The sequence below is a fragment of the Lasiodiplodia theobromae genome (genome assembly GCF_012971845.1).
Source record: "Lasiodiplodia theobromae strain AM2As chromosome Unknown scaffold_27, whole genome shotgun sequence".
Taxonomy (NCBI): Eukaryota; Fungi; Ascomycota; class Dothideomycetes; order Botryosphaeriales; family Botryosphaeriaceae; genus Lasiodiplodia; species Lasiodiplodia theobromae.
This window is the reverse complement of record NW_023336477.1, coordinates 613,442-627,613: the sequence shown is the minus strand read 5'-3', so window position 1 is coordinate 627,613 and position 14,172 is coordinate 613,442. Positions and strand designations below refer to the sequence as shown.

Genomic DNA, 14,172 nt, shown 5'->3' with positions numbered 1-14,172 from the left:
CACCAAAGTAGGTTTGACCACGACTTACATACCCAGCAGTTCTCCCATACTGCCCAATCAACTTGCTGTATTACTAAGAAAACCCGGCCATTCTTTACAATCTTGGGGAACGTTATGCGTTATACAATTGTACGGTTACACAATAGGAGCTGAGTAGTAACCTCAACCAGCCTTGTCATGCTATGTAATATATAGGTAGTAGAGGAAGATGTGCGTGGCAATATGTCATACGTATAACAGCACTGCATAATTTAACCGTCTTTCTCAATTTCTGCTTCATCTAGAAAGCTTCAAATGAGTTTGTAGTTATAGATTATCTCGAGATGCCTCTTAGTCCAGCAAGTGAACACATCGCTGTTCCCGACCATTGTACCAAGCCGTACGATGGTGGTGTATTCACAACATATCCCTACCGAGTTGGCTAGAAACAGCACAAGCTCCACGTTGTTGGCTTCTATAAATACAAAGACCTTCAGCAGACGACGGCCATTCTACAGGTATGACTATCTTTCGGGATGATAGAGGCGATGTTTGATCTAAAGTTCAAGAATCTCAATTTTTTGTACCAAGTTGAGGATGTGAAAGAATGCGTTACGACCAAAAGCCTTCGCAACTACATTCGAAGGTGGCTGAGGAAGATGCAAGCGGAGGGGCCGGAATATCTCCAGTGGCGCATCAAGAGGATAGAAGACATAATCAAAATTGTATCTCGCACAGCCGATAATTTCAATGAGATCTCCTACTACCTCGCTCCTGCTTCGTTGGGTCCTGCAGTCGCTTCGTCGATCGAGCTACTGGGTCAGACACTCGCCCATGTCTGTGATAAATTTGCCCAAGATAAGTTCGGTTCACCACCTGGAAGGCCAGCGGTGGACACTTTGTTCTAGGGTATCAAGCTCGTCTTCGAACGCGCTGTCGCCCCCGGATGGTGTGGGAACCAAATCCCACGGTTTGTCAGGCTCCATGCCCAGTATTACACCAGTAGCATTGATCAATACTAGCGCCGACAGAACCACGACGGCTGCTCGGCGTAGCGCTGAATTTAGGACAACATTACCAAAGGCTCGTATGAGCGCGCACATTGAATTTGTCCCAAACAAGAATCGTGCGCAGTACTCGAGCTTCCAGCTGAGTTGACGCATGACATTTTTGGTGCCAGATATATTTCAGTCCTCGTATTGGATATACCTCCCCCTCCAAATTTTCTTTGCTGCATTCTAGATTGGGGCTATTACCAAATGCACCTCTTTCTAGATTCCTGGAAGCTATTTGCCCACAATTAAGAGTCCGCAGCCACTTCGCACATTTGGTCTGATGGCCTCGGAAACAAATCCTCCAACAGGGTGTGAATATACTAGCTGCTTGTTCTGAAGACCAGTGAAGGTTGTTCTGCTATGAAGGCTGGAATGATAAGAAGTGTTGCGATTCAACTTACGGCCAAAACCTACAAGCTTACCAAGCGGACTCTGATTCTGGACCAAGAGCCTTAGAAAACATGCTTAATCGGAATGAACATCCCCGAGTTATTACGGAACTGCTTGCTTTAACTTGACGTCTCCCCTTGGCCTTTTTTTCGAATCTGGCACTATCTATGTTGTACTGTGTACTGTAGCAATTTCGTTGGTAGCTCATTTATTGGAGCCTGTTATAGAGCCGCCTACCAGTTAACCACCCTCTCATCTAGTGCATCTAATGAAATTACTATGACGGATACGGTAATCTAGCTGAGGAGGCCTCTGTGGCTGAGATGAGGTGCTCGGGGCGCACAAACGGTCAAACATTGGGGGCAGAAGCAACGCAGACCCACGCATCTGAAGCAATACTTCAGCATCCCTGTAGCCCGGAGTTTGTTTCGGAGAATGCCAAGAGAGGTAGCAACGGGTAGATTCAGGGGCAGCATACATGACTCCCACGAATGGTAATTGAAGCCACTAGTTTCCTCATTGACCGGAAAAAATAGCGGGGATCTCGTGTTTTACCGTTCTCTCTGCCGCTGTGTGGGGAAGGTGCAATTGCCGAACTTCTCGGCTGTTCAGCACCTACCACGCATGACCAGCCAAGACCCGGATCTGCATTGAGCTGGCCAGTTTACGGCGCTTGTAGTTGCAGGTGGTTTGTTAATAAAGCGCATTGCTCCGAATGTGGGGGGCGGAGAATCCTAGAAGTGTACTAATAGGACCGAACGACTGGTCAGATTTTCATCTGCCAACATTTAGAAACTAAAATGGCAGTTGCATGCGCTAATTCACTAGTATATATAGGCATATTTGCTCCACTCTGTAATCTTGCTTTAGTTTTGATACTCATCCCTACAGCCTGACGTCCCAGTACTTCCTCGATTCTGGGGGCCACCATCAACATGATCTCTCTGGTATCCATACTCACATTTATGGTGGCGGCGAATGTAGTTGGTGCTACAAACTCAGTCGGATGTGGCAAGGAGCCGACGCTCGCCAGCGGAGTGCATTCGCTCACCGTCAACGGAAAGGATCGCGAGTACACATTAAAGATTCCCGACAACTACGACGCGGCCAACTCCTACAAGCTCATCTTCGGATTCCACTGGGCAAATGGCACCATGGAGAACATCACGATCGGCGCAACGACGGGCGGTGTGGTGCCCGGATGGTCGTACTACGGCCTGGAGCAGCGCGCCAACAACACGGCCATCCTCGTCGCGCCGAACGGACTCAACAAGGGCTGGGCCAACACCGACGGCGAGGACGTGGCCTTCGTCGACGCCATGATCGACGCCATCGAGACGGACCTGTGCGTCGACCAGGCCCAGCGCTACGCCACCGGCTTCAGCTACGGCGGCTCCATGACGCGCACCCTGGCCTGCGCCCGCGCGAACGTCTTCCGCGCCGTCGCCGTCCTGTCCGGCGCCCTGCTCAGCGGCTGCGATGCCAGCACCGACCCCATCCCGTACCTCGGCATCCACGGCATCAACGACCCGCTGCTCCCCATCGCGCGCGGCCGCGGCCTGCGCGATGCGTTCGTCGCTAACAACGGCTGCACCCCGCAGGATCCACCCGAGCCGGCGAATGGGACGCTGACGCACGTCAAGACTGTCTACGAGGGCTGCAGGGCTGAGTATCCGGTGTGGTGGATTGCGTATGATGGTGGTCACATCTCAGCGCCGCACGATGGTCCGCCCCGTGACACCGACAGCGGTGACTCATTTGCTCCTACAGAGACGTGGGCGTTCTTCTCTCAGTTCTTCGAATAGCGTGTCGGTGCTTCGGTAGTGTCCTATTCCATCGTACGGAGTGGGCTTCGTAGGGTCAGGCTTCAGTATGCTTGGTAGCAATAATACTACTAAAGTCTCCCCCAGTTCATTGCTTTAAGTACTGAAGCAACTTCGTAGTAAGCTTATTTAGCTGAGCGGGTATATAGCCGCCTCCTGCCATCCAGTGCATCCAATACACTGATCTTCATCGCATTGCTTATGTGATGGGAATTGGAAACTTCATTGCGTTACATAGGATTTTTAAACAACCCTCCCAGTTATGGTTTATTGACAGAAACATGAAAACAGTGATGGCTTTCACTAGAACTTGGATTACATGTCTACAAGGTAAACCGAAAAGCCCGATCTTCTCGCTCCGTTAGGTCCTCATCGGCTGACATGACTGTGGACTCATCCTCCCCATCGCGCTTACGATTGCTCCTCACGCCCGACAGGTAGTAAGCCAGTAAGCTCAAAATCAAACAGGCATAACTAGCTATGCTCGCAATGCATCCCTTCCGATAGTGCGGGGCATCTTCGGCTTGCCACAGCTGCGGGCCGACAATACAGCCAACGCAGTAGAAGACGAAGAAGACAGCGCCGTTGACAGACTTCTTTGTGTTTCCCTTGACATTCGACGCCATCAGGCCGACAACCTGGCCGAGAGGAGGAGCGGTGCAACCAGCGAACCACGTGCTGACCACGATGCCCCAGGGTTGTGTGAGCAGTAGGAGCAAGAGGCTTCCAAGCAGGGGCATCAGGGCGAGAAACATGCCGAAAAAGCAGCGTGCGTTGTCCAAGTACCGCGGGCCCATGGCACCGACCCAGACAAGGACGAACGCAATAGCGCCTCCCGGTAGGCCGACGAGCATGGTTCGTAGTGAACTGTAGCCAAAGCCGTGAATGACTTTGGATGAGAACTTGAAGCGGTCAGCTCTTGAAACGTGTTCCACTCGGTACATGGAGATAGAAACCTTTACGATTGGCGTGGGTATTGTTATACACAAGGCCATCATAGCGTACAGAAACGTACGCGGGTCCGTCAAGGCTTCTTGAGCCTGTTTCTTGTTGAACTCGGCCCTGTCTCTTGTTGCCCTCTCAAGTGCAAGCCGCTCGGCGGCAATTCGTCTCTCTTGCTCGTTCAAAAACCATGCTGTTGTAGCATCGCGTGGCATGACGACAAGGAATAGTATCCCAGAGCCCACGGTCAGGCCACCGCATACCAAGAACATGACTCTCCATGACTCAATTTCCATGTTGTCGCCCGCCGTGCCGATTCCGTACATCATGAGAGCCCCGACTATTTGGGATACACCGAACATCGAAACCCACGTGCTAAACAGGTGTCAGGATGGAAAGGAAGGCTCGGACGGCTGAGACGTACGCTATCCTGACGGGGTTCTCGCTCCGTTTGTACCAGTTGCTCGTGATGATCATGAATGAAGGCGAGACTGCACCTTCGGTGAAGCCGAGTAAGAATCGTACTGCTCCCAGACTCGGAAAATCTGCGGTCGCGCCGAGACACATCTCGGTGACACCCCAGAGAACGCTGCGGAAAATTAGTCGACAGGTTGAGCGGGTCGCTATCAAACTTACATGGTCGCGCCGACGAATCTGGTGATGGGCAGGCGGCTCATCAAATAAGCAGCTGGATACTCTGAGCAGAACTGGCCGAAGTAGAACAGCGAGATGGCCCACGAGAACTCGGTGCCGGTCAGACTCAGATCGTCTTGGAGGCCGAAGATGGCGGCATAGTTGATGCTTTGCTTGTCGAGATCTTGGATTGTGGTTTAGCTGAGAGACTCCGATCTTGGAATTTGTACACGTACATTGAAAGAAGTAGACGAGAGCCATAAGGGGAAGAATGACCCGGTCCAGCTTCCTGAGAACCCTTTTTTCGTCCTCTGGATCGATCAAGTACTGAGGTCCCGGTTCTTTGTGTGACTCTGGTCCAACTTGCTCTGTCATTTCGGCGACCTTCTCAACTTTGGAGTCTTTGGATTCCATCATGTTGTGCAATGTAAATAGGAACCACTCCGCTTTCGGTCCAGGTTCGTAGAGACATGTTTTATACATCGAACACCCGCGCTGTGCTACTCAGATCGAAGGGATCGGGTTCAAAATCCGGGGTGTGGGGAAGTTCGGTTCCCTTGGGTTGGCTGGATGTCGAAGCCGTTGGCTGGGAACCACTTCCGAGGCCGATCGACTCGCACAACCTTGGAAACACGCCCAATCGGGACTCAGCACCGCAACTCTGTCTTCGGAATGCCGGATTCTCTGTCCGTAATTCAATGTGCACATGAGAATGGTGCCAGAATAAATTATTCGCAACATTCATCACGCATCACCAGGAACCAAACCACCAACAAACCCAAATCAAACCACCCCCATCACTCCACCACAAGAACCACAATGACCACCACCACCCGCACCCCACCACCCGACGCCACCCCCAAACCAACCCTCTACCTCCTCGAGTCCTTCCCACCCGCCGCCATCGCTCACGCCCAAACCCTCTTCCCCACCGTCGTCCTCCCGTCCGACCCGGAAATCGCCAACTGGCGCGCATCCGCCACGGCCATCCTCGTGCGCGAGCAGCCCATCACCGCCGCCGACATCGCCGCCGCCGCCGCCGCGTCGCCTCCGCGTCTCCGCGCCATCGGCAAGCAAGGCACGGGCATCGACATCATCGACGCGGGCGCGTGCGCGGCGCGCGGCATCGCCATCCTCAACACGCCGGGCGTCAACGCGGGCGCCGTCGCGGAGCTGGCGCTCGCGCTGGCGCTGGCGGCGGCGAGGCAGCTGCGCAGAGTCGTTGTCGGGCAGGCGGCGGGCCGCGAGGTGCGGAAGGAGCACTGCGCCGGCGTGACGTTGGCGGGCAAGGCGGTGGGGGTGGTGGGGATGGGCGCGGTGGGGACGGCGGTGGCGAGGATGTTTGTCGGCGCGTTTGGGGCGAGGGTGTGGGCGTGCGATCCGGTGGCGCCGGCGGACGCGTGGGCAGATGATGTCGAGCATGTGCGGGTCGGGACGCTGGAGGAGATGCTGCCGCATGTGGATGTCTTGACGTTACATGTGCCGCTGACGGCCGAGACGAGGGGGATGGTGGGAATGAGGGAGTTGCGGTTGATGCGGAGGGGGGCCATTTTGGTCAATGTTTCGCGTGGGGGGATTGTGGATGAGGAGGCGTTGCTGCGGGCTTTGGAGGAGGGGCTCATCTGGGGCGCTGGCCTGGACTGCCATGAGGAGGAGCCGCCGACGCTGGCCAAGTATGAGGCCCTGTGGGCCACGGGGAAAGTCATCAGTACGCCGCACATTGGCGCTACTACCGCCGAAACTCAGGTCCGGACGGCCATGACGGCCATCGATAACATCCACCGGTACTTGAGCAGTGGTAGTGTCTAGTCAATCATACATGCGATAGCAAATGGCATCAGTATCGATTCTGTCACGGTTGATAAGTGGGAAATGCCAGAATCAGTCCGCAGGAACAGGTACTATCATTCCGTAACTCTAACTATTGACGATCTTGAACGCAAAAGACCTCGGCAGCATGACGCGCGGCTTGACCTTGATTCGGGAGGTGAGCAACTACGACGGCGATTCTAACCGAGGATAGTTCGGCTTCGATATCCGTGGGCTACTACTGCCCACACACAACAGCCCGATTCAAATCAGCACTGGTGAAGGTCTGATACCATGCCATTGACTAAATCGATTACGGAATCTCAAACTCACATGCCACAATGAGCGCCCTACGCCTCCACCTCAATTTCCTAAAACAACCTGACAACCCAAGCATCCAAAGACCAGGTCTGTATCGCCTTCGTTATCAAATTGATCGCCAATGGCGAACTTATTTAGATCACCAAAACCGCCAGCTACGACTCCCTCTTCATCGACCTCGAGCACACAGCACTGAGGATCCGCGACGGCCTGCATCACGGCAATTGCCAGCCATATCACGTCCTTCGTCCGCGTCCCGCACGCCTGCAGCCAAGAAGAGCATACAGATGGGATTTAATTCTGGAGGCGGAAGATCATGCGTTCGAATTCTTCCCAGTCTGTCTCGACGGCACCAGTTAGGTTGAAGTCGGTGTCGGTGTAAAAGGTCAACGGTTCAAGGGTTTCGTTTGGAGTTGTGGACACTTCTTCTGCGTTTATGCTTCCCTCCGCGGCGGGAATTGTCCTTTGGCCGTCTGCCGAGGATGTCGCTAGTCCGTTTGAAGATTGACTGAGAGAAACCCTGAGATGTCGGCACATCTGTTCGATATCGGCCTGTCGCTTTCCCGCTGCTTTATTCCCATGGCCACTGAGGTACTCAAGTAGTCCAAGTGCTGTAGTAATGCGAGCCAAGTTCAAGTCTCTCCGATCCCCTGGCCCCATGGCTTCAACCAGCACGAAAACGAAGGCGGCCGAAAATGTCGCGTCCAGGTCAAAGAAGCCAAATTTCGCTGTTTCGTTAGGCAACCAACAGCACTTCCAGATTTGACATGTACTTACTTAGCAGGCCTTGTCTCTTCAAAGCTTGGAGGATCTCGAGGGTTCTTGTCGCAGCTTCGATGCATTCGTTGCATAGACTTTCCAGCTTGCAATCTCGCATGGGTCCATCTCTATGCAGATTTGACTTTGCCGTGTACAGTAATGCTGGCCGTGTCGCCAGCATTCTGGCCTGTCCAAAGCTTAGTAAACACCTGCTTGGAGAGTGGGGCATAATTACCTGGTAAAACATCAAATAGAGAGTCGCATTAGTTCTCGTGAGCTGCAAAGGCCTGGAAAAATCTACCGTATGCTCCGAAGGAATCTTCTCGATGGCTTGTGTAAGCAAGGAGAGCACCTCTTGCACGGCTGATGTAAACTCGCTTTCAGATCGACTCTTCTTTCCGTATATCCCTTGAGTGATCTGGCTAGTGGCTTTTGCGATGTTAACATTGACGAGTAGTGTAGAGGCTGGAGGGAAACCGGGAGAGTCTCTCGGTTGCGATGTACTAATGGCGTCATCGTGGATTCCCCAAGTATTACCAGTTGCCGCGGCCAGTCTCCTGTGTGATGTAAGTCATGTTATTTATATCGAGATACGCTTCATAGTACCTTTCTTGCATGTATATTGTCCACCATAGTCTATTTCGATGCGTTTTGTCTGACCTTTTCATACCGGCGTTGCTGCTTTCTCGTGCCATGCCATTGGAGATAGCGAGCCTGAGGGCCATACCAGCCTACGGTCCCGTTAGCACATAACAGAGAATGATCACATATACTGAGTCATACGTATACGTAGGCATCCTCCTTGCAATCGGAGCATTGCAGGTAAAATGCAATCAGCCCCAGGATCTCTACAGCCAGTGTTCCCGCAGCCCGTAACGCAAAGAAGTTGGGCAAGTTCCTGATGGTCTCATGAAAGTAGGGAGAGCCGGGCAAATCAGCGTCGTCCCTCACTCGTCCTCGTAGCAGCTCACCGATGGCAAATACCATCAAAGCTTTCAAATACCACAGATCATCGCTGCAATATCTGGGCTTCTCCGTATCGTACATCTGGTTTAGCTCGTCGGAAAATGCTCGAGGGTCGAATAAATGTTGGACGCTGCAAATATGACTCAAGACCAGGTCCAACATGGATTGCGCCTCAGTTTCGGTAGGCAATTGCAGCGGTACCCTTCCCGTGCCGCCCGTCACTAGCCCATACACGTTTTCTATAGACTCAGATAGATCATTACCATGCCCTGCTGAAAGGCATTTGACGTGAGATCCAAAATAGAGACTCGAGGTTAGCCGAGAGTCGGGAGTGAGGCCTGAGTCTTGTCAAATTCAGCCTACTTGAGGGCCGGTAATGACACTTACTCGAAGTGTGCTCAGACCGTCCGTGTTCATCGGCTCCCTCGATTCCATTGCCTGATGGACTTTGCTGGTTGTCTGATCTACCTTCAGAGTCCGAATTTCGAAGTGAAACCTTCTTTTCCAAGTACTCCACGTATCTGTAATAGTGAGACATGAGAGCTACAAAAGGGTTGCTTTACCTACTCAACAGGATACAGTCTTTTCCTTCCCACGTTTGGGAAGACGCAGGACAAACCACGGTCGCAACAAAATCGACATGGGTGCGAGCCGGAGCACTTTACCTTCCGATCGCGACAAGTATTGCATCTGTTTTCATTAGGTCTTATCGAGAATCAGTGCGCCAATGCAAATACGCTGTTGAAGTGCGTGCAGCTTCGAATGATAACCTGCGCCGCTTTGCTGTGTTTCCATCCGTCCCCATCGTTTCGAAGAATCAAAAGTGCGCCAACGTTGCGACAGAGAAAGCTTGAAATTGACGAGAGAAATATGAAGAGTGCAGTCGGCACGAGGCGAGCGGGGTACCATACGTAGCAGCGGAAAAAAATCCGAATTACCGAGGGCTCGGTTCTACGACCCCAGTATTAGGGAAGTAGTAGGAGAATGTGGAGACCCCGCAACGCGGGTACGGCAAAACTACCCACTACTTCATTTACTCCCACAGAGACGTGGTCGTTCTTCTCCTAGTTCTTCGAATAGCATGTATGTGTTTTAATAGTGTTCTATTCCATTTACGGAGTCAGCGTCGTAGCGTCAAGCTTCAACATAGTTGGGGGCAAAGTAATAAACCAGGGCGAAAGCTTGCAGTATGTGCTATAGAACCTTCTTAGTCAGCTTAGCTATCTGCACAAGGTATAGAGCCACCGTCTAGGCCCTTCTACCACTCAACCAGTACCCCCAATACTATTAGTCATCATCACGTATTACTACATTTCCGTACCCGAATCCGCCGACCCAGTGAGCCGCCAACCCACCCGCTCAAGAAAGCAGAAAAACATCAGGACCAATCCACCCTCTGCTACGACCCCGGGTGCACCGCCTCGACACTGTCTGAAAGCGGTGCAAATCTACCAGAAGCTGCGAAGAGCCGTGCAGGGCTTAAATGCTAGATTTATAGCACTGTATAGCCGGAGAATTGATTGTTCTCCACATGACTCTTTTATGGCGCCATATTTACGCTTCACTGGTCTTTACTACTATAAGGAGGCGTAAATGGTGGTCAACATGGTTGTATTCAGCTTCACCGACTGTGCCAGCACTGCCAGGTACTTGAAGGCCTGTAGAGCAACCGTGATTTGCAGCTCAGCTCTCCGACTAAATTTATTGGCGATAAGCAGCAATGATTTCTGGCGTGATGGTATGCAAAATTGATGGCAAGGCTGGCAAGGCAGACACCGCCAAGTCCATTGCAGTGACTAAATTCTACATATGATTCGTTCGCTACGGAAGCGACACAGCCTCCATGATATCATATAAACCATTCAGGTGTGCCCTGCGTTGCATCTGACCAATGCTTACGTGCCACCACAGCGCTGACTGCAGCCACCGGTATGTATATCCCGGCTCATCGGCAAGAAACGGCGCCTTGCCTCCTCTGCAGCCTAAAGGAGGCCTTTCCTTTGAGTCGCACCCAATATCGTCCGGGCAAAAGATGAGTATAAATTCTGTAAGTCCTGCAGCCTAAACCTCGTATGCCACAGCAGTCATGTCGGACCCTCTCAAGGAATGGTTGTGGAGCCCAGAAGGCCAAGACTACTACATGTACACTTGGGATGGAGGTAAAGGACTCTAATCACGAAATTCACTACTATGAGCAATATTGCTGACTTATACAGAGCAATTTGTCACTATATGGTCAAAGTAGGTATAGTGATTAGCGCGCAGTCCTTTATACTTACGTTTAATATAGAGGAAAAGAGGTACAGGCCTCTAGAGAAATAGAGTTAAGAGAGGGTAGCAGTGTAATCAGTCAAACGACTACACTGGGAAACGGTGAGAGTCTTTAGATGTCTGGTAGTCCCTGTGCTAACTTGCCAATAAAGGTCCAGCTGATGGCAAAACCTTCAGTAGCCCCGAGATGGGCTCCTTCGATCCCTTGGATCCAAGTTTGTCTCTTGCACTTGCAGAACGTAATTCTCGAAACGCTGACAAGTGTGAAGGCTACACACTACAGGATCGCCCTCGGGCATTTTTCAGAGTGGGTCGAGTAAGTTTTATACCCCTGGCCAGATGGCCCATTCTGACCAGAAAAAGGTGTTCTCAATACTCTGGACCGAGCCGTTGGGCGGTAATGCGAGACTCCCGGCGAGGGATAACATTTCAACTATACTCTATGGCGAGCGGGTGTTTTCCCAGATCCGCCGCTTTGTCGTGGTAAAAGAAGCTCGAGGCTTCTGCTATGCCTGGTATGTTTCGAAGTAAACTTTGCTCACGTATTTCTTCAGACTAATGCGTGCAAGCCCGATCTCAACATATGGAGGTCGTGCCACTAGAAGATCGGGCTTGGATCCATCAACCCACTCCATCATCCACACCGTTGGCCTCGATCCAGCGTACGTTGCCGGCGAACAAACTCTCGACAAACACCCAATTGCGATTGTACCAGCCTCCGGTGCGCCTAGCATTTCATCTGCATCTCGCATCAACTTTGCGCTTATGCAGCCAGTCCAACACAACGTCAAGGTCAAAGATCTGGGAGTGGTCCAGCCGAGCCATATTCCTCTTCTGATCAGCTATGCCCGTTTAGAGAGCGGTTGGGCTGCGCCGGAAGAACAGGGAGAAAGATCTGCAATGGAGAACCATAAGCCTCGGGGGAGCGCGGTTGATGAAGAAGGTGCCCAAGTAGGTAGCTCTGTGGGCCCAGAGAATGAAGGCACGGCACAGGTGGACCATGGCGACGCGAACGGATATTCTGCGTCTGCCAGGGACTCTGTCGCACCGGTCAGTACAAGCCGGGCTCAAACGGTCGAAATGGACCAATCCGGCCGATTACACACACACATGAACGACGACTTCCAGAGCTGCAAGAAGACAAATGACCGCAACCCGGCCCAGTCGGATTCGGGATACCACAGTGGTATTGGAACAGATACGGCCTCCATTTGTTCAATCGACTCGATCGGGAGTCTTGCAGACGTTTCGCCGAGTTTCTTGCAAGAGTTCGTGGAATTCTTTAGCAGAATGCTCATCGAGAAAGCTGGAGCATTTGCTTGGGCAAAGTATGCCGTATCAGTACACTCTGCAGATGTCATAGAGAAACATCTCGGCGACCTTCTGAAATCCTATGCAATTGGGCTTTCGCATCTGGCGACGGACGCTGTTGCAGCAGGCGATGGACTTGAGTAAGTTATAATCAAAGCCTTGCCGTTCATACCGGGCACTACGCTAAGTACAATATTTCCTGTAGACTAAGAACAGTTCAAGAGATTGCTCGACCGGCATCCCGCCTCATCCGAAAGTATCGACCAAAGATAGCCCGGCTTTTCAGTCAGAGAGCCCATGCAGCGCCTGATTCCGATAGTTCGAAGTTTTCCCACCTTCAGGAGTATTCTCAATTCTCGCTTCAGGAGAGAATTGATCTCCTTAACAAAATGGACGGGAACTTCGAGAGCGATGAAAAGAGCGACTCTGACGATGACGAGGACTTCCTGGATCTCGACGCGGCCCGAGAAATCCTCATCTCCGGACAGCCCTTCAGGCAGCTAGCAGTTTCCATGCGAAGGGCTTTCTACTGCGACGAAAATTCGAAGCTCAGCGAAATCGAGAGATGTGTTCGCGGTGAGCTGATGGATGCCACGGAAATCAACCCCGACTTGCCCAAACCTACGGTCGCACCTCTACATAAGGCGTCTTTCTCAATCTAATGGGATCCAATTGGATTTATTAAGTCTCAATATAGCAGTGTCGAAACACCCATTGCGAACATGCTTGTTCTCAGCGGATCTGCACTATACGCACACGCAACGACCTGTTCTGATTACCTCCAGATGTTTTGGCCAAACACCTGCAACATGTTCCTCCCCGTGCTTCAAGGAGCAATTCTAGATTCTAAGAGGACCGCAAGCCTCGATAACGGTGGTTATCTGAACATCGAAATTCAAACTTCAGATTCAGAGGACCCATCAGAAAGGTCTGTGGACGTCGAAGTCTATGGAGAAGAGCAGCTTATTGTTGAACTTTGCCAGCAAGCTTCATGGATGGCTGCTGTTCTTAGAGAAAGTGCTCCAGGGGCGAGCTCTGTTTCATATTCGTGCGCGTTGTTGACCTCGGAGCCTCGTCAGCAGCCAGGGACTGTCGGATTCCGACTCTCGTACCGGCATCAGGATCTACACCCTACGGAAGATGCCTGCTGGTTCCCGTTTTTCGAGAATGCGTTGATCGCCTATGGCTTTCCTATACCGGAAAGACAAGCCGAAGTGGGGTTGGAAATCCCTATCGATATCCTGGCTGCGCTGGCTGGTGTCAAGCACGTAGTTCAGCATGGAGATGTTGTGTTTCTCAAAGGATTTTCTTTCATCCTTGTTCCTACTGGAAAAGTCCAGGATATTATCCAGTGGCACCTTATCCGGGGTATCGATGAGAGCAAAGGCCTGAGTTACGAGGAACCTCTAAGTTACGAGCAAGCCCTGACTCTATGCGAACGCGAGCCGCTGTTGCGAGAAACCGACCTGGACTCAGTACGAAAAATGAGAGCAATTGTTGGCTGGTGTAGCTCTGTACGACTTTTCTTGGGTAGCGAAAGTATCGACTATCGGCGCATTGGATACACTGACGCCCGAGAAGCCCGGTCCCGTGTTAGAATCACTGGTGCCACGCTCGGATTCTCCCATTTCGCCACAGCACAGGCCAATATCGCTTTTGGGGTAAAAGATGGAAAGTTTCATTGGCAGGGAAACAATGGGCCTTACAACGAAACGGTCTCTAGAGCCGATGATGCACGGGTACTTTTTTACGATAAACCAGAAAAAAGGGCCTGGCTTGTACCTGCATCCTATGCAATCCTCCATATTGCCCAGGCGCGGTTCCAGACAGGATTCCTCGGGAAGACTGACAATAAGACCGCCAATCAATCCTCCAATCCGAGCGGCAAAGAGAACGAACTCTTTCATATGGAA

At 51.8% G+C, this 14,172-nt stretch overlaps 5 protein-coding genes across 5 annotated transcripts; 3 read left to right on the top strand and 2 right to left on the bottom strand.

The window, feature by feature from the left end:
- Nucleotides 1–2,359: 2,359 nt before the first annotated feature.
- On the top strand, nucleotides 2,360–3,229 carry LTHEOB_8613 (Cellulose-binding family ii protein; the record flags this gene model as incomplete). The annotated part of the gene is made up of 1 exon (XM_035518110.1): nucleotides 2,360–3,229. The coding sequence occupies one exon, from the start codon at nucleotides 2,360–2,362 to the stop codon at nucleotides 3,227–3,229; it is 870 nt and encodes a 289-aa protein (XP_035370319.1).
- A 341-nt stretch (nucleotides 3,230–3,570) lies between these two features.
- Nucleotides 3,571–5,239, bottom strand: LTHEOB_8612 (uncharacterized protein; the record flags this gene model as incomplete). The annotated part of the gene is made up of 4 exons (XM_035518109.1): nucleotides 3,571–4,564; nucleotides 4,614–4,778; nucleotides 4,826–5,006; nucleotides 5,059–5,239. 4 exons carry the CDS (start codon nucleotides 5,237–5,239, stop codon nucleotides 3,571–3,573), a joined length of 1,521 nt encoding a protein of 506 aa, XP_035370318.1.
- Nucleotides 5,240–5,641: 402 nt separating this feature from the next.
- LTHEOB_8611 (uncharacterized protein) lies at nucleotides 5,642–6,631 on the top strand (the record flags this gene model as incomplete). Its single annotated transcript, XM_035518108.1, has 1 exon — nucleotides 5,642–6,631. One exon carries the CDS (start codon nucleotides 5,642–5,644, stop codon nucleotides 6,629–6,631), a length of 990 nt encoding a protein of 329 aa, XP_035370317.1.
- Nucleotides 6,632–7,246: 615 nt separating this feature from the next.
- On the bottom strand, nucleotides 7,247–8,758 carry LTHEOB_8610 (uncharacterized protein; the record flags this gene model as incomplete). Its single annotated transcript, XM_035518107.1, has 5 exons — nucleotides 7,247–7,680; nucleotides 7,730–7,898; nucleotides 7,947–8,268; nucleotides 8,372–8,442; nucleotides 8,495–8,758. The coding sequence occupies 5 exons, from the start codon at nucleotides 8,756–8,758 to the stop codon at nucleotides 7,247–7,249; spliced, it is 1,260 nt and encodes a 419-aa protein (XP_035370316.1).
- A 3,300-nt stretch (nucleotides 8,759–12,058) lies between these two features.
- Nucleotides 12,059–12,921, top strand: LTHEOB_8609 (Pfs domain protein; the record flags this gene model as incomplete). Its single annotated transcript, XM_035518105.1, has 2 exons — nucleotides 12,059–12,399; nucleotides 12,579–12,921. The coding sequence occupies 2 exons, from the start codon at nucleotides 12,059–12,061 to the stop codon at nucleotides 12,919–12,921; spliced, it is 684 nt and encodes a 227-aa protein (XP_035370315.1).
- Between the last annotated feature and the right edge of the window lie 1,251 nt (nucleotides 12,922–14,172).